Consider the following 24,011-nt stretch of genomic DNA (forward strand, 5'->3'; position numbering starts at 1 on the left):
ATAATTTCATTAATACATGTAAGAAATTCATCAGCCAAATTTCTTGATTGGTTGCCTCATATAAATAAAGCTATAAATTTTTCATCCATGGTGGAGGAAGTTATGAATGATTGATTTACACTGTACCAAAAAATTGCTCCTCGGCATATGCCTCATACTTTTTGCGTTTTCCGATATGTTTTCTTTTCCTTGTGTGTTAAAAAAATGAACTTTTAATTTTTTTTATTGATTCGTTAAGAGGATTCGGACAAAACTGAAGCGAAATGTCATAAGTTTGTCTCACTGGTGGATGTTGCCATTTTTATGATATCTTTGGCTGAATTAGCATATACAAATGCTCTTCTAATTAATTACTTGTTTTTCACTTTAGATACGTATCACGTATTAATACTAATCAGTTTGTAACATATGAATGTTCTGATAAATGCAAGAAAATAGACGATATAGACCTGAAAGTAAGGATGTGCTGCAGTGGATGAGAGAGTCAAGCATGTCATTTACAAGCTGAGAGGTAATCAAGTATGTTTTTGAAAGAACGTAAATTTTTTTTTATTACAAACCTATACGAAAATATATGATGGGAGAAAAAAAGAAGAAGAACATACAAGAATAGTCATGCCATTATAGAACTGTCGACATGATGGTCCTCCAAGAGTTCGCATATCCCGCATTCACTTATCTCCCATACGTCGCTGTGGGCTTTGAACTCAAAGAAAAGCTCGCTGGTTTCCACGTTTTCTACTTGATCTTCAAATATGTACAGATGCTCTGTTAAAACTGGATGTATATGATGGCTTCCTAGTCTTTGCGTAACAACATTGAGACCAGTCTGTTTGTCCTTGATGGTGGAAGATACAAAGACCTTTGATTCAACTTCTTCACAAGCTCCTTCGTCACCCTTATTAACCAGCAAGATGCAAGCCTTAAATCTCAACGATGTAGGATAACGCCTCTGATCTAACTTCACTGTTAGAGAACCTTTAGTAGTAGCTCGGTAAGTGAAGAACGCAGGCACTTCTTTACCTGGTAAGATTGCATATTCACTAGTCGTTGTCTGGATGCTGATGTCTCTCGCTGTTTCATTCAGTTCCCAGCAGTTAACAAAGTTAAGACGAATATGGGGATTCGGGAAGGTACAAGCAAGTCTCTCCAGAGACTCACAATTTTCTGCATCTAAAGATATTAGGGAGCCCGGAAGCTGTGGGAGTGATACAAGTTTCCTGCATTTGTTGAGTACAAGCCGACATAATCGAGAGATTACGTTTACCCATGGAGGAACTTCTTCTATTTCTAGATCATTCAACTCGAGCTCTGTGATGACGTCAAGCGCATGCGGAAATTTTTCAAGGTTCTTGCAATATGTTATATGCAAGTCTTGAAGTCGAGACCATGACTTAATCGATAAAGGAATTTCCTTTATCAAAGTTCCACGGAGCATAAGCCATCTAATGTTTGTAGAAATCTCAGGAAAACTAATCAACTTCGAGCAACCAGTAACATCAGTGAATTTTAGAAGTTCCAGGTTCATGTTGGTTGGAAGAATCTTTAGCCTTGAGCATCTTTGCAAACTCAAACCCGATAACATATGGAGGTTTCTGATAGACGAGGGGATCTCCACAAATCTTGAGCATCCCCTGAGATTCAAATATTGGAGATTAATGGCTTTTCCAATAGAAGAGGGTAGCTCTACTAGATTTGAACATTCACTGAGATTCAAATTCTGGAGACTGATGATATTCCCAATCGATGACGTAAGCTCCAACAGACTTGAACATCCACGAATATCTAAGTCATAAAGATTAGTGAGTTTCCCAATAGAGTTTGGGAGCTCTACAAGACTTTTGCATCCATTGAGATTCAGTTTTTGGAGACTAGAAGCATTTCCAATAGAAGAAGGGAGCTTAACTAGTCTTGAACATTTGCGAAGATACAATCTTTTGAGATTTGTGGCTTTACCCAAAGAGGAAGGGAGCTTCATCAGACTTGAACATTTCTGAAGATTCAGTATTTGAAGATTAGTGGCATTGCCAATGAAAAAGGGGAGCTCCACCAGACTAGAACAACCTTCAAGATTCAATTCTAGGAGATTAATGGCATCTCCAATAGAGGAGGGGAGCTCCAACAAACTTGAACATCCTTCAAGATTCAATTTTTGGAGATTAATGGCATTCCAAATAGAAGAAGGGAGCTTTATCAATCTTGAACATCCACTGAGATCCAGGTAAGTGAGATTATTAGCATCTCCAATTGAGGAGGGGAGTTCCACCAGACTAGAACAACCTTTAAGATTCAATTCTAGGAGATTAGTGGCATTTCCCATAGAGGAGGGGAGTGTAGGAAGTAAATTTAGAGGAGACAAATATTGCAATATAAGAAAACGATTTGAGATACAGAAAAACGTTTTATAAAAGCGAATTAATTAAAAACGAGAAGTGGAGGCGAGATGATCTCTTTCCTTAATTCAAAATATCTCTGCAGTGTGGCGGTTGGATGAGATAATGAATCCCATGATACAACCACTAATATTCGTATAATCGCAGCACCCGATTATAGAATGTGACGAAATAATATTCTACGATATACTCTCGGACACTTACTCTTGAAAAAAGAAAAGAGACGCGAGAGATTGAGGAAAGTGTGAACGATTTTTTTTGTCTGTAAAATTTTTGAGACAAGTGAGTCCCAAATGGAAGAGGAGAAGTCGATGTATTTAGCGAAGGAGAGAGGAGCGTCGCACTTAATCAGCGTGTTAATGACGTGATTAATTGTGCATTAATGATGCAATTTGGGCGTTAATCTTGGCGTGATTTTTGGGATAGAAATTTGACTGCAGTTTAATGTCGTGATTCTGTTAAGAATTTGAACCGGAAACTTTAGCAATTTGGGCTATAAATGTTGACCAAAACGTGGCCCAAAAAGAACATCTTTTGTGGGCCGAAAGTCCACATTCACCAAGACCCAAGACCCAAGACCCAAGACCCAAGACCCGAGCCCCGAGCCCGAGCCCGAGCCCGAGCCCGAGCCCGGCTCGGCTCGGCGGCGGCGGCGGCGCGCGAGGGGTCCTTGGTTCTCCTTCACACACTTTCCGGATTTTGATGCAAACCGAGACAACAAATACAACTCAGTTTCATTTTATTGTAGAACTAAGTTCTCTATTGTGTTCATTTTGGCCTTGAACTTGCCTGGTGAATCATGAGTGAAGTTGGAGAATATAGCCTTTTCTTTTTTTTTTCATTCTCCTAGAAACGGCCCCATTTCACACTCACTAGGTGATTTGCCAGTAGTCTTTGTTTTAAGAAGTGTTGTACTTCACTGATATATCAAAGCTATGGTATTATCATTAAAAGCTATGCTTATCCTTTGTAGATATACAATGAAAATTGTATATAAGCACTGTTAATCATCTTGGGACGTAGGTTAAGACTGTACGTCTTTCAGTGCGTTAGATGTTGTTTAATTTAGTTTTCCCTTTTGAACCATACATCTTGGGATCTCCAGTCATGTAGGTGGGGTTTCCATCAAACAACCTCCTTAGTGAATGGATCTGCTAGATTATCAGCTCATTTTATGTAATCTAATGAGATTACTCCGGTTGTGATCAAGCTTCTAATGGTTTTATGTCGCCTTCTTATGTGACGAGATTTACCATTATAGAGATTATTCAGTGCCCGAGCGATTGCTGATTGACTATCACAGTGTACACGTATTGCCGGGACTGGTTTCTCCCACATTGGAATATCTTCCAAGAAATTTCGGAGCCATTCGGCTTCCTCTGTAGCTTTATCTAAAGCTATAAATTCAGACTCCATGGTTGATCGGGCCAGTAGAGTTTGTTTGGAAGACTTCCAAGAGACTGCTGCACCAGCAAGGGTAAAGACATATCCACTTGTGGATTTCGAGTTTTTGGTGTCAGATATCCAGTTTGCATCACTGTATCCTTCCAAAACTGCTGGTTCTCTCCCATAGTGCAACCCATAACTTTTAGTGTATCGAATGTAATTTAATACTCTAGTTATGGCTTTCCAGTGTTTGTGTCCTGGATTACTTGTATAGCGACTGAGTACATTTACCGCGTGTGCTAGATCAGGTCTAGTACAATTGGTTAAGTACATAAGGCAACCAATTATCCTTGCATACTCGACTTGTGACACTGACTCACCTGAGTTTTTGGTCAAGTGAAGTTGAGAGTCAACAAGAGTTTTTGCAGTTCCATTTGAATAGATTTTAAACCATTCAAGTATCTTTTCAGCATAATGAGCTTGAGTCAAGGTAATTCCATCAGAAGTTCTTGTGATTTGTACCCCGAGAATGACATCTGCTAGACCCATATCTTTCATGTCAAACTGTGCACTGAGCATGTTCTTAGTTTGTTGGATTATGTCATTATTGCTGCCAATAATTAACATGTCATCTACATATAAACATAGTAGGATATATCCATTCGGGGTCATTTTTATGTAAATGCATTTATCACATTCGTTTATGCTGAAGCCATATGACATCATCGCATTGTCAAACTTTTCATGCCATTGTTTTGGTGCTTGTTTAAGTCCATACAATGACTTCACAAGTCTACAGACTTTGTGTTCTTGTCCCGGGACTACAAATCCTTTGAGTTGTTTCATATAGATTTCTTCGTCTAATTCACCGTTTAGAAAGGCTGTTTTGACGTCCATCTGGTGGATTCCCAAATTTCTTAAGGCTGCAATTCCAATCAGCATTCCGATGGAAGTTATTCTCGTTACTGGAGAATAAGTGTCAAAGAAATCCAGACCTTCTTTTTGTCGGAATCCTTGCACTACAAGTCTAGCCTTATATTTATCAACTGAGCCATCAGTCTTCAATTTTGTTTTGAAGATCCATTTTCACCCTAGAGCTTTAAACCCTTCAGGTAACTCTGTGATTTCATAATTATGATTTTGTCTAATGGAATCCATCTCACTATTGACTGCTTCCTCCCAAAGAGGTACATCGGGAGTGGACATAGCTTCAGTAAATGTTCTTGGTTCGTTCTCAGTGAGAAAGACCATCAAGAATTCAGGACCGAAGGATTTTTCCTTACGAGCTCTTTTGCTGCGTCTAGGTTCATTCTCTTCGTCTTCTGAAGCAGGAACCCCAGATGAAGTTGCCTCATCTTCCCGATGGCGTTTTAGATTTTGTCTATTTTTTCATGGAAAAGTGTGTTCAAAAAATGAAACATTTATTGATTCCATTATTGTATTCACCTGAATATCCGGTACATCTGATTTGTGAACCAGAAACCGATAAGCACTACTGTTGCGTGCATATCCAATGAAAATACAATCAACAGTTTTTGGTCCTATGGTGACCTTTTTAGGAGGTGGCACAGCGACCTTTGCTAAGCACCCCCACACTTTCAGGTATTTGTACGAAGGTACTCTACCTGTCCATAGTTCATATGACGTTTTACCAGTTACTTTGTGCGGTATTTTGTTGAGGATATAGTTTGTAGTGAGAATTGCTTCCCCCCCCCCCACAGATTCTGGGGTAGCCCAGATTCCTGCAACATTGCATTCATCATCTCTTTAAGAGTTCGATTCTTGCGTTCCGCAACTCCATTAGATTCTGGTGAGTAGGTAGCGGTGGTCTGATGTATAATACTTTTTTCTAGACAGAAAACATTGAATGGACCATCATATTCGCCTCCTCTATCACTCCTAACAATTTTAATAGTTTTACCGAGTTGATTTTCAACTTCAGTTTTATATTCTTTGAATTTCTCCAAGACTTCATCTTTACTTCTTAGTAAATAGATGTAACAGTATCTTGTACAATCATCAATGAAAGTTACAAAATACTTTTTACCTCCTCTAGATTGTACTAACTTTAAGTCGCACAAATCTGTGTGTATGAGGCCTAGAGGTTCGGTAGTTCGATCGACATGAGGAGATGGAGTTTTTGTGAGTTTTGCTTGTACACATGTCTCACATTTATTTTTGCTTATTTTGCATTTGGGGATTAAGTTCGAATTTATTAATCTTTGTATAGATTTATAATTCACATGTCCTAATCTTTCATGCCATAAATCAAAAGACTCAACCAAGTAAGAAGATTCATTCTTATTAATTGAACTGGTAGAAGGTACATCATTTTTGAGGACAGTCATTACACACATTTTGATTAAATCCTCCTTAACATAACCATTCCCAATAAAAACCCCATGTTTCCTTAAAATCAGCTGGTTAGATCCAATGCGGACGTCGAATCCGTGCTTGTTGATCATGGTTCTAGATCAGGTTTTTCCTCATTTTTGGCACATGCTTCACATTGGTGAGGGTGACTTCTTTGCCTGAAGTCATCTTTAGGACCACATTGTCTATGCCTTCAATCTTGGAGGATGACTCATTTCCCATCAACAAGTGCGCATTGTTCTTGCATTTCTTGTAGGTTGAGAACTGGTCTTTGTCCATGCAGATGTGAGTGGTTGCACCAGTGTCATACCACCACGTTTTTGGGTTTGGCTCAACCATGTTGACTTCTGTGACCATTGCACACAGATCAGCTTGAGTCAAGTTTGCTTGGCCTTTGTTGTCCCTCAGCCTGCTTCGACATTCATTGGAGGTGTGTCCCTTCTTGTTGCAATAGGTGCACTTCCCAACAAATTTGGTTTTGGGAGTTTCCTTTTTGAAGGAAGTGGATGATGATGGAGCAAACTTGTTTTGCCTTCCTTTGGGAGGAAATTTCCCGTTGCCTTTGACTTTATGTTTTCCCTTGTTCTTGAACTCTGCTACATTTGCATTGTAGGAGTGAAATGGTTCAGGGTTGACAGGCGTGGCAGCTTTTACCTCGCGTTTCAAAGACTCATTTTGCAGCCTGGAAATCAGATTTGACAAGGTCATAGACTTCTGCTTATGATCTAGATTGTTTCTGAAATCTACCCAGCTAGGAGGTAGCTTGTCGACGAAGCAATTCACTATGAAGGTTTCAACCAAGCGGCTCTGGATGTAGCCTTTGCAAAGGAAGTCCCCATGGACCCATGCATCAACGCTTGCAACAGCGCGCACATCAGTATTCCCAGCGGGCAAAGCAGGTTTGTCCTCGGTGAGATACCTATCCAGATGCAAAGTGCATAGAAAAAAAGTGCATCTTTTGCTGCCACTGTTTGAAGTTGGTACCATCAAACTTATCCGGTGAGATACCTGCAGCGATAGCGCTGGGTAAAGTCGGAATGTTTGTGGGCAGGGATCCGAGTGCTGCATCTCCAACCGCTAAGGGTGTTGATTCAGCGACATCCTCTTCTCTTCCATCAACGGATTTCTCCACATTTTTCGACATCTGTTCCAAAAAGAGACAGAAAAAATGTCAGATTCGTTGAATAGAATCGATAGAATAGCGATTAAAAATAAGAGTCGCTAATTTATGCGTTCTGCGAAAATGCTATAGAGCGGTCGTAGAATCGCGTTAGAGTTTTGAACTCGAAAAATGTTCACGGATTTGACCGAGACGATTTACAGACACGGAAAGGAAGTTATAAAAACTGTCCTTGTGTGGTCCAGTAACGTTTCGCGTAACTTGCCAAAGGCCTTCGCGGAAACGGTTTTTTTGTTTGTTTGTAAAAACGAATCGTTTTTTCCTTAAAACGTTTTTTGAAAATCGTTTGTAAAGCAATATAGGATCCGATTCAAGCGATAAGCAGGATCGGATTATTTTGAATTAAGACTGTAGGAAGTAAATTTAGAGGAGACAAATATTGCAATATAAGAAAACGATTTGAGATACAGAAAAACGTTTTATAAAAGCGGATTAAGGAAAAACGAGAAGTGGAGGCGAGATGATCTCTTTCTTTAATTCAAAATATCTCCCGCAGTGTGGCGGTTGGATGAGATAATGAATCCCATGATACAACCACTAATATTCGTATAATCGCAGTACCCGATTATAGAATGTGATGAACTTATATTCTTCAATATACTCTCGGACACTTACTCTTGAAAGAAGAAAAGAGACGCGAGAGATTGAGGAAAGTGTGAACGATTTTTTTTTGTCTGTAAAATTTTTGAGACAAGTGAGTCCCAAATGGAAGAGGAGAAGTCGATATATATAGCGAAGGAGAGAGGAGCGTCGCACTTAATCAGCGTGTTAATGACATGATTAATTGTGCGTTAATGATGCGATTTGGGCGTTAATCTTGGCGTGATTTTCGGGATAGACATTTGACTGCAGTTTAATGTCGTGATTCTGTTAAGAATTTGAACCGAAAACTTTAGCAATTTGGACCCAAGACCCAAGACCCAAGACCCAAGACCCAAGTCCGGCTCGGCTCGGCGGCGGAGGCGGCGCGCGAGGGATCCTTGGTTCTCCTTCACACACTTTGAACTATGTCATGTGTGTGTCTATATTTATATGACACAAAAAAATTTTAATCCTCCAATGTGGGACAAAATGATGTTCCTTACATTTTAAGTTGCCTTGAAGGGCTTTATTTTTATTCACACTTGACCAAATTTTAAAGCCTTTGGGCTTTGTAATAATTTGGGTCCAACAGGGAGCTCCAAAAAACTTGAACATTCTCTAAAACTCAAGTTTTGGAGATTATTGGCATTCCAAATAGAAGAAGGGAGCTCTATCAGACTTGAACATCCACTGAGATCCAGGTAACTGAGATTAGTAGCATCTCCAATTGAGGAGGGGAGCCCCACCAGACTAGAACATCCGAACAGATTCAAATTATACATATTAGTGAGATTTCCGATAGAGTTGGGGAGCTCTACCATACCTTTGCATCCATTTAGAAACAACTGTTGGAGACTAATGATATTCCCAATAGAGGAAGGAAGTTCTACCAAACTTGAACATCCATCAACATTCAGTTGTTGGAGATTAGTGGCATTCCCAATAGAAGAAGGGAGCTTGACAAGACTTGAACATCCACTGAGACCAAAGTAATGGGGATTAGTGCCATTCCGTTGAGATTTAAATCATAGAGATTAGTAGCAGTTGAGAGATCGGGAATCCTCTTTAGGCCAGCAGAATAGTGTAAAGTCATCAACTTAAGATATCTGAGCGGCTGTTCAAACACATAAAGACAACATCCAACAACGAGTTTAGTAGTGATCAGGCATTTAAAGGCTAATATATCCCTATCTCTTTTCTTTTGAAGCTAAAGATTTGTACAAAAAGAATTCCGTACAAATAATAGTAAAATTGAAACTTGGAAAAAAATTTAGAGTGCTTACTTGAATTCCTTCCCACAATTTTTCAAGCTTGCTATAATACAATTTTATTGTCACCAGGAACTCCGGATTAACTTAGAAGGCAAACATGTCATTGGATAATTATCCCTACGTAAGATTCTAAGCTAACTCGTTTTTGTTACCATTGAATGAATCTTCCTACAAAGGCAGAAAACATTGAATGGACCATCATATTCGCCTCCTCTATCACTCCTAACAATTTTAATAGTTTTACCGAGTTGATTTTCAACTTCAGTTTTATATTCTTTGAATTTCTCCAAGACTTCATCTTTACTTCTTAGTAAATAGATGTAATAGTATCTTGTATAATCATCAATGAAAGTTACAAAATACTTTTTACCTCCTCTAGATTGTACTAAATTTAAGTCGCACAAATCTGTGTGTATGAGGCCTAGAGGTTCGGTAGTTCGATCGACATGAGGAGATGGATTTTTTGTGAGTTTTGCTTGTACACATGTCTCACATTTATTTTTGCTTATTTTTCATTTGTGATGCGTGCTCGCTACGTGAGGGAACAAGTTTTACCCTTAACAAAACAAATGAAAGCCGCAAGTGCACAGCTAATCAGTTGTAGTATTTAGGGATCGAATCCACAGAGATTTGTGTGCCTGGTATTCTTCTATGGTTTTTAACTTTATGTCTAGACTAAATTGGTTTTAAAGGTTGGTTGTTTTTCTCGAATTAAACTAAGGCAAAAGAAAGTAAATAAATCTATCCTAAAAAGCAAGTAAAGAAATCGAATGAAAGGCAATAGAACAAGTAAAATATCGAATGAAAGACTAATAAGGCAAGTAAATATCGAATGAAAGGTAAATAAACCAAGTAAATAACGAACTAAGGAAATTGAAATGTAGGTCTAAGAAAAGCAAGTAAAAATCGATGGAATTGTAAACTATGGCTAAAAACGCTGAGCTTTTGGGAACTCTAAGGGATCATAATCGGTTTTAACACTAAGGTAGATAGATTGGGATTGACGGATAACAATATATGGGTTCTAGAGCTAGAGTACGGCGGTATGACTACGTCACTGTCGTGATCATAACCAACTGTTTCTCGCAACCCTGACAAGTAGGTTTCCACTCTGGCCCTGGAAGGGAGAGAACGCAAGATCTGCACAAGACTCGTCAATACTCACGATCTCGCCGCAGGTAGGTTTCCACTCCTACGGAAAAATCGCCTGTTTCATTCTAGGGCTGATACTTAATGAAAACTTTCGCAACACTAACTATCTAGATCAGATACTAGGTGATCAATCAAGCATACATGCAATAAGAACAAGAATAAACAGAGAACAGGTCGAAATCCCAGATCTATAAACCTAGATGTCTTAATCGATTATGAGAGCCCCTTTCGGGAACCCTAAGCCCAACTCGGGATCTACTCAGACATGGCTGAGTTCGACATCATCATTGATTTTAATAAAAGTAATGAAAAACAGTAAAGAAAAGAGATAAAGAAAGCTTCTCTATTAAAGAACTCGGACTTGAACAATCTTCTACAAAAATCTCATAAAAACGGCTAAAGGAAAAGGGTTTCTGTAAAGTATGAATAGCTCTCTCTAAAAATGACCTAAATGACATGTATTTATAGTCTCTAATACTCCATGGTCTCTAGGGTTCCGGAATAGAGGCTGGGAATGACTTTGTGCTTCAGATAAGTGGGCTTTAAGTCGGAGGTTGAATGCCGCGGTCGGGAGTGTTGTGACCGCGGCAATTGGCTTGTTGGCCGCGGTCGGGAAGCTTCTGACCGCGGCAAATAGCTTGTTGGCCGCGGTCGCGTGAGTTGCTGGCCGACTCCGCGTGGCTCCGGGGCTAATGAAATATCTTGAGATCCAACCGTTGGAATGTCTCCAAACCGAGTGCATTTGAAAGCTGGTTGATTCTTCTATAAGTTGTCCAATTTTGAGGGTGATCAGACGGTGAGAAGGTCTTCGTCTCTCCATGAGAGTTCTGACGGTCTGCATTTATCCAAAAGAGTCTTTTTGTTCCATTTTGTGCCTCTTTATCCCAAATCACCTGAAAAGTCTTTTAAAATTCGGAAACATAGAAATCCTTTGAAAAACTTTGAAAATGGAGTAAAAACACCTGTAAAAGATATTAAAATGATCCATAAAAATGGTCAAAATCCGGTGTTATCAACTCCCCCAGACTTAGTCTTTTGTTTGTCCTCAAACAAAACAAAGGCTAAATCTCGGCGAGAGGTTTGAAAACGCAGGAACTAAACAAAATTTCAGAGACCAAACTTCTAGACCAATATCAATCAGTATGCATCAATCGGGAATAGCCTAGAAAATTCTCACTAGCAATACAGGCATAACTAGTCCGTTAATCCGTCATGCAGAAATCTATGCACTAAGATCTAACTTCCAGTCAACTAGCTCTTAACATTCATTAAAAATCTCGGTGGTTCTCATCAAAGAAAATCTAGGCAAGGCAATCTAGGCTAGGTGTAAAGAAAGATTATTTTGGGGGTATGGCTTAAAGTGTTTAAGGGTTACCTGAAGATCTGGAGGATGCAGGACATTATGCAAAACCGCAAGAGAGAGTGAAGCTGTTGGTATCCACAGTTTTCAGTCACTTTTTCTCGACATAGATTTGTGGTCTTCTTTCTCAAGTTCTCTCCAAACTCCCCCAGACTTAGATTTTTGTAAATCTTTCAAAACAATAGCTCCTTAAACGAATAGTGGTGGCTCATTGCTCCATAAATTTCGACAATCTAAGACTCATTAGGCTTTTTGTTTCACTTTCTCTTTTCACGTTTTTTTTTTTTTTTTTTAGAGAAAGTGAACACCTTTAGATATAGAGTCTTAGAGAGCACGAATTTACCAGTTAATATCTGTCTTGTAAAGCTTTATTATGTTTCTGATACTCTTCCTTCCCAATTCCATTCAGTCTCTTTTGCGAGTGACTAAAAACTGCGTCGCTCCTCTTCTCTCCGACGTTTTTGCACATATCTGCTGATATAAACTAAAGAAAGAATGCATGAGGATTGAAAACAAAGGTTTTGGGTTTAAGGTATGGTACCAGATAAAGATAAACTGGTCATCTAGGACGACAAAGAGTGGTAAAAGTGATGGTAAAAGACGTCCTAGATGTGTATGTCGATGCCTGCCTAAAATCAATGATGAGAAAATTAGATATGAATATTAAGTCCAAATAAAATGAGCTAGTATATCCTGTTAGAAAGAATCTCCATGAATAGAAGTCCTCTGGTGGGAGTTCGTAGTGCAAGTACTCTAGCTACCGCCTAGTCTAGTGCTAACCACAAATGAGCTATCATGCATAGTGTAGAAGTGTGCAGGTCTAAATCATCATAGTTTTGTGTCAAACATTCCTGAAAAATACTTAATGTCGAATAGGTTACATATTAAAATTTAAAAAGTACTTGAAATTTAAAAGCAAAGGCAGGAAAATAATTAGTACGGATAGACATCCTCCCCCAGACTTAAATCACACTGTCCCCAGTGTGAAAAAGTTGGTGAGAAGATGGTGAATAAAAGCAAAATAAGATAAAATAAGATAAAAGAGAAGAAAATGATGATAGAACCGTGATGGTAGTGAAGTGCTGGTCAATAACTCATCTTCTGAAGTGTCGTCTGTGAACTGGTGCTGCTCCTGTAAGAAGGTGACAACGTGCTCAAAGCGTCGTCCCTGTCTCTCAACTCTGCGCTCCAGATCGGAATGAGTGTGTGATGATGTGGATGATGAGGCGTGGTCGGTCGGGATGGATGGCTGAAAATGAGTACGGGCCGCAGCTGCATCACGCCTCGCCTTGGCCACTATGCACTGGCCAATGGTGAATGGTAATCGAGGTATGGATGGCAGAAAATCATCGGATTCCGGAGTCAATCGAGGGCGTCCTCCGTTGCACAATCTCAGGATAGATGATGAAGGTAAGCGGACTCGGTGCTCCTCAGTGCCAGTGCAATACTTGTAACCAAACCTGTCTGGATCGAAAGCGGCACGAGAGATAGTGTGATCGCGAGAGAGATAAAGTAGATCATACCAGACATCGAGAAGTGGATCATCAGATGAGAAATCGAATCCTACAGCCTGTAGTATCGCTGTAATAGCACTCCCGAAGGCTGGAGTAGCGTCATCGCAACCATGTAAATCATGCTTCACCTTTACCATATTCTGCGATATGATCCAGGCAAAGCAGGCAAGTCGTGGGTCATCCATAAACGGAATCTGAAGTGTAATGAGCTCAGTCTTCAAGACACCTCCCATGTTGGCTCTAGAGAAGATCGTGTGTGCTAAAAGTTTGTGCACAACTCTCACTGCTGGGTGGCTAAGAAGGGCTGACTTAGATCTCCCACTATCGTAAGCTCCATTACCCATCTCTCTCCATAGGTTAAGATCAGGTTCATCTTCAAGGTAGATGCCATCAGTGTACAGAGCTTCACAAACCTCGGAAATGGTGAGAGAATAAGGCTGTCCGCGGATGGAGAATGACGAGATGCCATCTGATGCTCTGGGGTTCCTCCTCTTCGTGTGGTGAAGTGTGACGGTCGCTAAAAGCTCACGGACTAGCTCAGGATAAGTCGGAAGGTTCAGCTCCAAGTAGGGTCTCAGCTTAAGTGCATCGATGTACCAGATCACATCCTCTCTGATTCCAAGCATCTCGAGTGTATGATAATCAATGCAAGGCGTGGGTTTGATGTTCAGCTTCTTGAAACGCCTTGCATAGTCCACTCTCGGGTTTGTCTCCCTCCCAATGTATCGAATCTGTGGTGGTTCGAGAGGTGCTCGTGTTTCTCTTGAATGCTGGAGCAATCTCATCACATAGCTTCTTCTTCTCGGTCTGGCTTGGTTCAGCATGTACTATCCTAGAGTAGCATCGTCGGGAATATCATCGGAGCTGCCACCAGTTCGACGGCTCCTTCGGGATCTGGTTTCATCCATTTTCTGCAAAATGAAATGATTATTGGAAAAAGAGTGAATTTTGGATGCTAATTTTAACACATTAAGATCTGTTATACTAATACTAGTATAAAGAGATTAATTAAAATTATTAGCAAACAAAATTGATATTAAATCAGAGAAATCAAGTAGTTCATGACTAAATTCGGATTTTTGATGTTCTCAACATAGAAATCTTCTGAAAATCGGTTTTTATGAGCAATTTCCATGTGAATTCTAAAGATTACCCAATACTAATCACTAATCACACAAGACTAAATCAAATTCATCAATTTTGCTGTTCCAAATTCGATTTTTATGAAGCATGAAGAATCCAAATTTCAAAAATCTCAATTTCTCTTAAGCTAGGTGCTAAAATCGATTTTTAGATAACCTAAATGGATAATCTATCATTCTTAAGCTATTTCCACCATCAATAGACCAAGATTCTGGGTTTTTAAAGAAAACCCTAAGTTCAAAATCGAGTAAGAATGGTGAGTTTGAGGTTCATACCTTGCTGGAAAGAGAGAATTGATGGCAGAATTGAAATCAGCTTCGAAAAAGAGTGAGGTTTGAGCCAAAAATCTCTTAAAAAGCTTAAAAGTTGAAAATGTGTTCTTTCTCCTAAATCTCTAAGTCTTTTGGAAGAGAAGAGAAGAAAGAGTTTTGATCCAAAAAGTTTGTTTCTTTTCTTTAAAAAGCGTTTTTGAAGCAAAAACGGAAAATTTCTGGAAATTTTTAAGTTTACGGGAACTTACCTTTTCTTGTTTGCACATTAGGAAAGTTTAAAACTTACGGAGGATCTTTTCGGGTTTTACCGGGAACATTTCGGAAAACACCAGGAATCACCGGAAATCACCAGGTAACACCAGGTAAACACCGAAAAACGGCAGGAATCCGCGGCGTCTCCTCAACGACCAACGGCCGCGGTCAGGAGACGCGCAACCGCGGTGGCTGAGGGCTCGGCCGCGGTCACATTCACGGTGCCCCGGTCGATGCTCCTTTGGCCGCGGTTCCGTCTGTTGCGACCGCGGGTCTTCCTCCTGCGGCCTATTGTCCAATCTTGTCGTCTTTGCCGGGCCGAGCAGCTAAAGACCTACCTTTTTCTCCTTGGTTTTTGTAATTTTCTGATTTTTTTTTTTGTGTTTTTGTTTTATAAAATTCCTTACTTAAAAAGAAAAAGAAAACATAAATTCTAAAAAGGAAAAGAAAACTAAAAGAAAGAGTACCTAAATGGGTTGCCTCCCATTAAGCGCTTTTGTTTTAAGTCGTTTAGCTCGACGTAAGCATTAGGAATCAGGCTGATTTAAATGGCACTCCACTTGATGTGCCCTTATCACTTCCGGTTGCTGGAGGTTTTACTTCTTCTCCATCTTGTCGAGCATGATCACCTTCTGTGTGATCATTCTCTTCGTTTTCTCCATGTTCAGACCCGTCTTGGTCCATATGTAAATTTCGATTAATAGGATCTCTAGGCTGGTCGTCGTTGGTGATTCCTTGCGTTCGTCTAAGTCTTCGAAGTTCTCTTTCGTGTCTGTCTATCTCGTCTAGAATTGGAATGTCTCCTGCAGGTCTACGCCTGGTATTCATGCAATTCAGAGAAAAACAAAAGAAGGGAAAGATAGTTCAGAAAAAACTTTAAGAAAGAACTAGAGATCATGTGTCTAGAACAGAATTTAAAACAAGAAAAATAGCAAAAGGCAGCGAAACAAATCCCCGGCAACGGTGCCAAAAACTTGATGCGTGCTCGCTACGTGAGGGAACAAGTTTTACCCTTAACAAAACAAATGAAAGCCACAAGTGCACAGCTAATCAGTTGTAGTATTTAGGGATCGAATCCACAGAGATTTGTGTGCCTGGTATTCTTCTACGGTTTTTAACTTTATGTCTAGACTAAATTGGTTTTAAAGGTTGGTTGTTTTTCTCGAATTAAACTAAGGCAAAAGAAAGTAAATAAATCTATCCTAAAAAGCAAGTAAAGAAATCGAATGAAAGGCAATAGAACAAGTAAAATATCGAATGAAAGACTAATAAGGCAAGTAAATATCGAATGAAAGGTAAATAAAGCAAGTAAATAACGAACTAAGGAAATTGAAATGCAGGTCTAAGAAAAGCAAGTAAAAATCGATGGAATTATAAACTATGGCTAAAAACGCTGAGCTTTTGGGAACTCTAAGGGATCATAATCGGTTTTAACACTAAGGTAGATAGATTGGGATTGACGGATAACAATATATGGGTTCTAGAGCTAGAGTATGGCGGTATGACTACGTCACTGTCGTGATCATAACCAACTGTTTCTCGCAACTCTGACAAGTAGGTTTCCACTCTAGCCCTGGAAGGGAGAGAACGCAAGAGCTGCACAAGACTCGTAAATACTCACGATCTCGCCGCAGGTAGGTTTCCACTCCTACGGAAAAATCGCCTGTTTCATTCTAGGGCTGATACTTAATGAAAACTTTCGCAACACTAACTATCTAGATCAGATACTAGGTGATCAATCAAGCATACATGCAATAAGAACAAGAATAAACAGAGAACAGGTCGAAATCCCAGATCTATAAACCTAGATGTCTTAATCGATTATGAGAGCCCTTTTCGGGAACCCTAAGCCCAACTTGGGATCTACTCAGACATGGCTGAGTTCGACATCATCATTGGTTTTAATAAAAGTAATGAAAAACAGTAAAGAAAAGAGATAAAGAAAGCTTCTCTATTGAAGAACTCGGACTTGAAAAATCTTCTACAAAAATCTCATAAAAACGGCTAAAGCAAAAGGGTTTCTGTAAAGTATGAATAGCTCTCTCTAAAAACGACCTAAATGACATGTATTTATAGTCTCCAATACTCCATGGTCTCTAGGGTTCCGGAATTGAGGCTGGGAATGACTTTGGGCTTCAGATAAGTGGGCTTTAAGTCGGAGGTTGAATGCCGTGGTCGGGAGTGTTGTGACCGCGGCAATTGGCTTGTTGGCCGCGGTCGGGAAGCTTCTGACCGGGCAAATAGCTTGTTGGCCGCGGTCGCGTGAGTTGCTGGCCGACTCCGCGTGGCTCCGGGTCTAATGGAATATCTTGAGATCCAACCGTTGGAATGTCTCCAAACCAAGTGCATTTGAAAGCTGGTTGATTCTTCTATAAGTTGTCCAATTTTGAGGGTGATCAGACGGTGAGAAGGTCTTCGTCTCTCCATGAGAGTTCTGACGGTCTGAATTTATCCAAAAGAGTCTTTTTGTTCCATTTTGTGCCTCTTTATCCCAAATTACCTGAAAAAACTTTTAAAATCCGGAAACATAGAAATCCTTTGAAAACCTTTGAAAATGGAGTAAAAACACCTGTAAAAGATATTAAAATGATCCATAAAAATGGTCAAAATCCAGTGTTATCAATTTGGGGATTAAGTTCGAATTTATTAATCTTTGTATAGATTTATAATTCACATGTCCTAATCTTGCATGCCATAAATCAAAAGACTCAACCAAGTAAGAAGATTCATTCTTATTAATTGAACTGGTAGAAGGTACATCATTTTTGAGGACAGTCATTACACACATTTTGATTAAGTCCTCCTTAACATAACCATTCCCAATAAAAACCCCATGTTTCCTTAAAATCAGCTGGTTAGATCCAATGCGGACGTCGAATCCGTGCTTGTTGATCATGGTTCTAGATCAGCTTTTTCCTCATTTTTGGCACATGCTTCACATTGGTGAGGGTGACTTCTTTGCCTGAAGTCATCTTTAGGACCACATTGCCTATGCCTTCAATCTTGGAGTATGACTCATTTCCCATCAACAAGTGCGCATTGTTCTTGCATTTCTTGTAGGTTGAGAACTGGTCTTTGTCCATGCAGATGTGAGTGGTTGCACCAGTGTCATACCACCACGTTTTTGGGTTTGGCTCAACGATGTTGACTTCTGTGACCATTGCACACAGATCAGCTTGAGTCAAGTTTGCTTGGCCTTTGTTGTCCCTCAGCCTGCTTCGACATTCATTGGAGGTGTGTCCCTTCTTGTTGCAATAGGTGCACTTCCCAACAATTTTGGTTTTGGGAGTTTCCTTTTTGAAGGAAGTGGATGATGATGGAGCAAACTTGTTTTGCCTTCCTTTGGGAGGAAATTTCCCGTTGCCTTTGACTTTATGTTTTCCCTTGTTCTTGAACTCTGCTACATTTGCATTGTAGGAGTGAAATGGTTCAGGGTTGACAGGCGTGGCAGCTTTTACCTCGCGTTTCAAAGACTCATTTTGCAGCCTGGAAATCAGATTTGACAAGGTCATAGACTTCTGCTTATGATCTAGATTGTTTCTGAAGTCTACCCAGCTAGGAGGTAGCTTGTCGACGAAGCAATTCACTATGAAGGTTTCACAGATCTTCATTCCTTCATCAGTGATTTCTTGACAAATCATCTGAAGTTCATGGACTTGTTCCATGATGGGCCTTGAGTCCACCATCATGTACCTCGTAAATTTGGAGGTTGCATACCTTCCAGAGGATACATTGAAAGTCTTGTACTTCTTATCCAAAGCTTCCCAGAGATCCTTGGATGACTTGATTTCGCAATAGAAATTGAATAATTGGTCAACCAAGCGGCTCTGGATGTAGCCTTTGCAAAGGAAGTCCCCATGGACCCATGCATCAACGCTTGCAACAGCGCGCACATCAGTATTCCCAGCGGGCAAAGCAGGTTTGTCCTCGGTGAGATACCTATCCAGATGCAAAGTGCATAGAAAAAAGTGCATCTTTTACTGCCACTGTTTGAAGTTGGTACCATCAAACTTATCCGGTGAGATACCTGCAGCGATAGCGCTGGGTAAAGTCGGAATGTTTGTGGGCAGGGATCCGAGTGCTGCATCTCCAACCGCTAAGGGTGTTGATTCAGCGACATCCTCTTCTCTTCCATCAACGGATTTCTCCACATTTTTCGACATCTGTTCCAAAAAGAGACAGAAAAAATGTCAGATTCGTTGAATAGAATCGATAGAACAGCGATTAAAAATAAGAGTCGCTAATTTATGCGTTCTGCGAAAATGCTATAGAGCGGTCGTAGAATCGCGTTAGAGTTTTGAACTCGAAAAATGTTCACGGATTTGACCGAGACGATTTACAGACACGGAAAGGAAGTTATAAAAACTGTCCTTGTGTGGTCCAGTAACGTTTCGCATAACTTGCCAAAGGCCTTCGCGGAAACGGTTTTTTTTTGTTTGTAAAAACAAATCGTTTTTTCCTTAAAACGTTTTTTGAAAATCATTTGTAAAGCAATATAGGATCCGATTCAAGCGATAAGCAGGATCGGATTATTTTGAATTAAGACTGTAGGAAGTAAATTTAGAGGAGACAAATATTGCAATATAAGAAAACGATTTGAGATACAGAAAAACGTTTTTTAAAAGCGGATTAAGGAAAAACGAGAAGTGGAGGCGAGATGATCTCTTTCTTTAATTCAAAATATCTCCCGCAGTGTGGCGGTTGGATGAGATAATGAATCCCATGATACAACCACTAATATTCGTATAATCGCAGTAACCGATTATAGAATGTGATGAACTTATATTCGTCAATATACTCTCGGACACTTACTCTTGAAAGAAGAAAAGAGATGCGAGAGATTGAGGAAAGTGTGATCGATTTTTTTTTGTCTGTAAAATTTTTGAGACAAGTGAGTCCCAAATGGAAGAGGAGAAGTCGATATATATAGCGAAGGAGAGAGGAGCGTTGCACTTAATCAGCGTGTTAATGACGTGATTAATTGTGCATTAATGACGCGATTTGGGCGTTAATCTTGGCGTGATTTTCGGGATAGACATTTGACTGCAGTTTAATGTCGTGATTCTGTTAAGAATTTGAACCGAAAACTTTAGCAATTTGGACCCAAGACCCAAGACCCAAGACCCAAGACCCAAGACCCAAGCCCGGCTCGGCTCGGCGGCGGCGGCGGCGCGCGAGGGATCCTTGGTTCTCCTTCACACACTTTGAACTATGTCATGTGTGTGTCTATATTTATATGACACAAAAAAATTTCAATCCTCCAATGTGGGACAAAATGATGTTCCTCATATTTTAAGTTGCCTTTATTTTTATTCACACTTGACCAAATTTTAAAGCCTTTGGGCTTTGTAATAATTTGGGTCCAACAGGGAGCTCCAAAAAACTTGAACATTCTCTAAAACTCAAATTTTGGAGATTATTGGCATTCCAAATAGAAGAAGGGAGCTCTATCAGACTTGAACATCCACTGAGATCCAGCTAACTGAGATTAGTAGCATCTCCAATTGAGGAGGGGAGCCCCACCAGACTAGAACATCCGAACAGATTCAAATTATACATATTAGTGAGATTTCCGATAGAGTTGGGGAGCTCTACCATACCTTTGCATCCATTTAGAAACAACTGTTGGAGACTAATGATATTCCCAATAGAGGAAGGAAGTTCCACCAAACTTGAACATCCATCAACACTCAGTTGTTGGAGATTAGTGGCATTCCCAATAGAAGAAGGGAGCTTGACAAGACTTGAACATCCACTGAGACCTAAGTAATGGGGATTAGTGCCATTCCCAATAGATGGGAGTTCTAGTAGACTTGAACATCCGTTGAGATTTAAATCATAGAGATTAGTAGCAGTTGAGAGATCGGGAATCCTCTTTAGGCCAGCAGAATAGTGTAAAGTCATCAACTTAAGATATCTGAGCGGCTGTTCAAACACATAAAGACAACATCCAACAACGAGTTTAGTAGTGATCAGGCATTTAAAGGCTAATATATCCCTATCTCTTTTCTTTTGAAGCTAAAGATTTGTACAAAAAGAATTCCGTATAAATATTAGTAAAATTGAAACTTGGAAAAAAATTTAGAGTGCTTACTTGAATTCCTTCCCACAATTTTTAAGCTTGCTATAATACAATTTTATTGTCACCAGGAACTCCGGATTAACTTAGAAGGCAAACATGTCATTGGATAATTATCCCTACGTAAGATTCTAAGCTTTGGAGGGATAGTTTAGACCTTGTGGTAAGTGCAATATTTTGCGATCATTACCGTAACCACAGTGGAAGCTTAAAAACTGAAGACTAGGCATTTCTTCAAATGCTCTCTCACTTATATTCTGGTCGTTCTTGATAGTAGAAAAGTCAAATTTTATGCCTATAACGCTCCTACTGCCCTGAAAAAGAACACAATATATGAGTAAAGAATGCTAGCTATCATTTGAAATATAAAAAAATGTCTAGGAATAAGGGGAAATGAAGGATAAATGACAAACTTACTGTATTATCAGTGAGTACTTCACAAATATCCTTAGCATCAACTAAAAACTGACGTTTCCCAGGCTCATAAATGGATTGGTTACGAACGATTTCTCTACCAAGTTGGATTAGTAGATTATGCATTGGGAAATGTTTATGGTTGGATATGAGAGATCTCTGAACTAAGACCCTAATTCCTTGCCACACATCTGAGAATTTGTGTCGAAGAGTATCTTCAAAGAGATGATTAATGCCTTCGTCGTTGAAAAAACAGGCTATATGGAGAAATAAGTCTTTGTCTTCTTCGTCTAAGGCATCATAACTGAACTTTAAAATGCTCCTAATTTCTCCATCAAGGCGAATCCTTAACCTTGGTAGTTCTCTTTTCCACTCTTGCTTGGACATTCCCTGGAAATGAGAACCCATAACTCTTAATTGCCAAAGGGAGCTTACCAGCAAGTATTGTAACTTCTGTGGCAAGATCCTTGAAACCATCATAGGGGAGATTCTGACCAAACGCATTCATGCACAAGATTCGAAAAGCCTCATCAAATGGTGGAAAATTGACTTTGTAGATATGTTTGATCTCAGATGCCTTCAATAGCTTTTTATTTTGTGTTGTGATAATAGTTCGAGTTCCAGGACCGAGCTTTAGGAATGGCACGTAATTGTACTAATTGATCGACCCCATCAAGAACAAGAAGCACTTTTTTGTTCTTCAAGAAATTTTGTGCTGCTCCTAAATGAGGAATCTTGAAATCCTCTTGGTTGAGTAATTGAGATAAAAACTGTTGCTCTAACAGCAACTTCACATCGTGGTCATCAGAAGAAGTTGGTCTTGCATAACTTGGTTTGAATTTCATGAATATACTCAGTTCAAAACCATAGGAGATTTGATTATGTAGAATTCTAGCAATGGTAGTCTTACCAATTCCAGAAGGACCCAAAATCCCAATGGTCCTCCTTTCATCTAAGCCTAGGCAAAGCAACTCTTTCATCTAAGCCTAGGCAAAGCAACTCTTTCATCTTTTCGATATGAGCTCCCATCCCAATTAAACCTTCGAAATCACTTGATGGCGTGGAATTCATCAACCTTTTAAAAATTTCGGTGACAATATTTTCAATCATGACTGCGTCATTATCCCTTCAAAAGAAAAAAAAAAAAAAGATCAATACATCCGTTAAAAAGTCATAAAAATTCACATATACATAGCTATTAAAGATAAATAGGAGAGAATCGGCGAGCATGCGTTGGATTTTGTTTTAATTTATATTAGGATACTGGATGTGTGGGCTTGAATGTTTTTATAAATTTTAATTGTATTGGGTATATTGTTAAATTTATTGAGTCGAATTTTATAAAATTGATAATTGACAGTGTGTGTGGGTACGGTATTACCATATTTGGGCCGAATGGTATGTTATTAGTTCAAGAATTGGATTGTGTCTTACAATTGGCTATACTTTTTTGATGTAAATATAAACTAATAAGTGATGTATAACTGATTAAATAATTATAATTAGGTATATATAATGAAGAAAGTGTAGATGAAAATAAATGTAATTATGAATATATACATTAATTTTATGTTCGTAAATCGTAAGTTATTCATCGAAATGTGACATATATGAACATATTTTATAAATTATATGCGAAGATGTATTCATTTATTTCGAAATGTAGATTCATTTGGAAATGGTGATAAATCAGTCAAATGTTATTTAATATGTTGTAATTATAAACGACTTTTGGGGAATATGAAACAGAGCGAAGAAAATTGAGGAGCCACTCTCTAAGAATTCTATATATACACCCCATAAGAGAATTTTGATCAACTAACCAAGTAAACAATTAGTCACTCAAACACAACCAATACTACAATTATTCTTTTGATGTGATCCTCAGACAGACGTACAAAAAATATGTTTACTTGAAAGAAAAATACACTTTTTCCTACATAATATTTCTTGTGCATCTGTCGAGAATCACATCAGAAAAAGTTGTTATATTCATTGTGTCGCCACAGAGTTATTATAATTATATTACTTTGAATGCTTACTTTCGACAGGAAGTATACTGTTAGTAACTTATACCAAAATCTGGATAGAGTAGAAATACAAGTAATTTTGATCAGTAGATAATGAGAAATGTATACTGTTTTCCATAAGTTTTTGCTATTATTGATTTTTTATTATTCACTGGAATTTTTAGGAAAAACTGTCCTTGCTTATGTAGGAAATTGTTCTTTACATCGAATGAGATCCAATATTGTGTAAGACATAAAAAACCTTTTAATTGGTATTTTTTAATTTGAAAATATTACAATTTTCTAAATTATCAGGAATGTTAGATTTATTATATCTCATCGCAGCAATTATCTAAAATAACAACAAATCGCATTTTTCTAGATTATGTATTTCATTTAAATTTGAAATTTAAAAAGTTGATCAATTTTATTAGAGATTTCCAAAATTTGAGATATATTTTATCTTATTAACAACTAAGTTACGATTAATCCGCATCAACAATACATTAAACTTACAATTATAACAGTTTATTAACTAAATTATAAATTATAAGTTACGGTATATTTAATGAAATGTTAATTGGTTGACTGTTGTATTAATTATGTAATATGTAACGATGGAAAATGTAGT

At 38.8% G+C, this 24,011-nt stretch overlaps 1 protein-coding gene across 1 annotated transcript in view; it reads right to left on the minus strand.

Annotated features, from left to right (window-relative positions):
• Positions 1–613: 613 nt before the first annotated feature.
• The window catches only part of LOC18010966 (disease resistance protein TAO1), a 29,337-nt gene continuing 5,939 nt past the window's right edge, over positions 614–24,011 (minus strand). The window contains 10 exon segments of the mRNA XM_024150803.1: positions 614–2,281; positions 8,927–9,028; positions 9,198–9,268; positions 16,842–16,856; positions 21,057–21,103; positions 21,105–21,271; positions 21,375–21,788; positions 21,790–21,997; positions 21,999–22,329; positions 22,364–22,497. Coding sequence (XP_024006571.1) covers positions 614–2,281; positions 8,927–9,028; positions 9,198–9,268; positions 16,842–16,856; positions 21,057–21,103; positions 21,105–21,271; positions 21,375–21,788; positions 21,790–21,997; positions 21,999–22,329; positions 22,364–22,497 — 3,157 coding nt within the window.

Source organism: Eutrema salsugineum, unplaced genomic scaffold (assembly GCF_000478725.1).
Source record: "Eutrema salsugineum unplaced genomic scaffold, Eutsalg1_0 scaffold_7, whole genome shotgun sequence".
Lineage (NCBI taxonomy): Eukaryota > Viridiplantae > Streptophyta > Magnoliopsida > Brassicales > Brassicaceae > Eutrema > Eutrema salsugineum.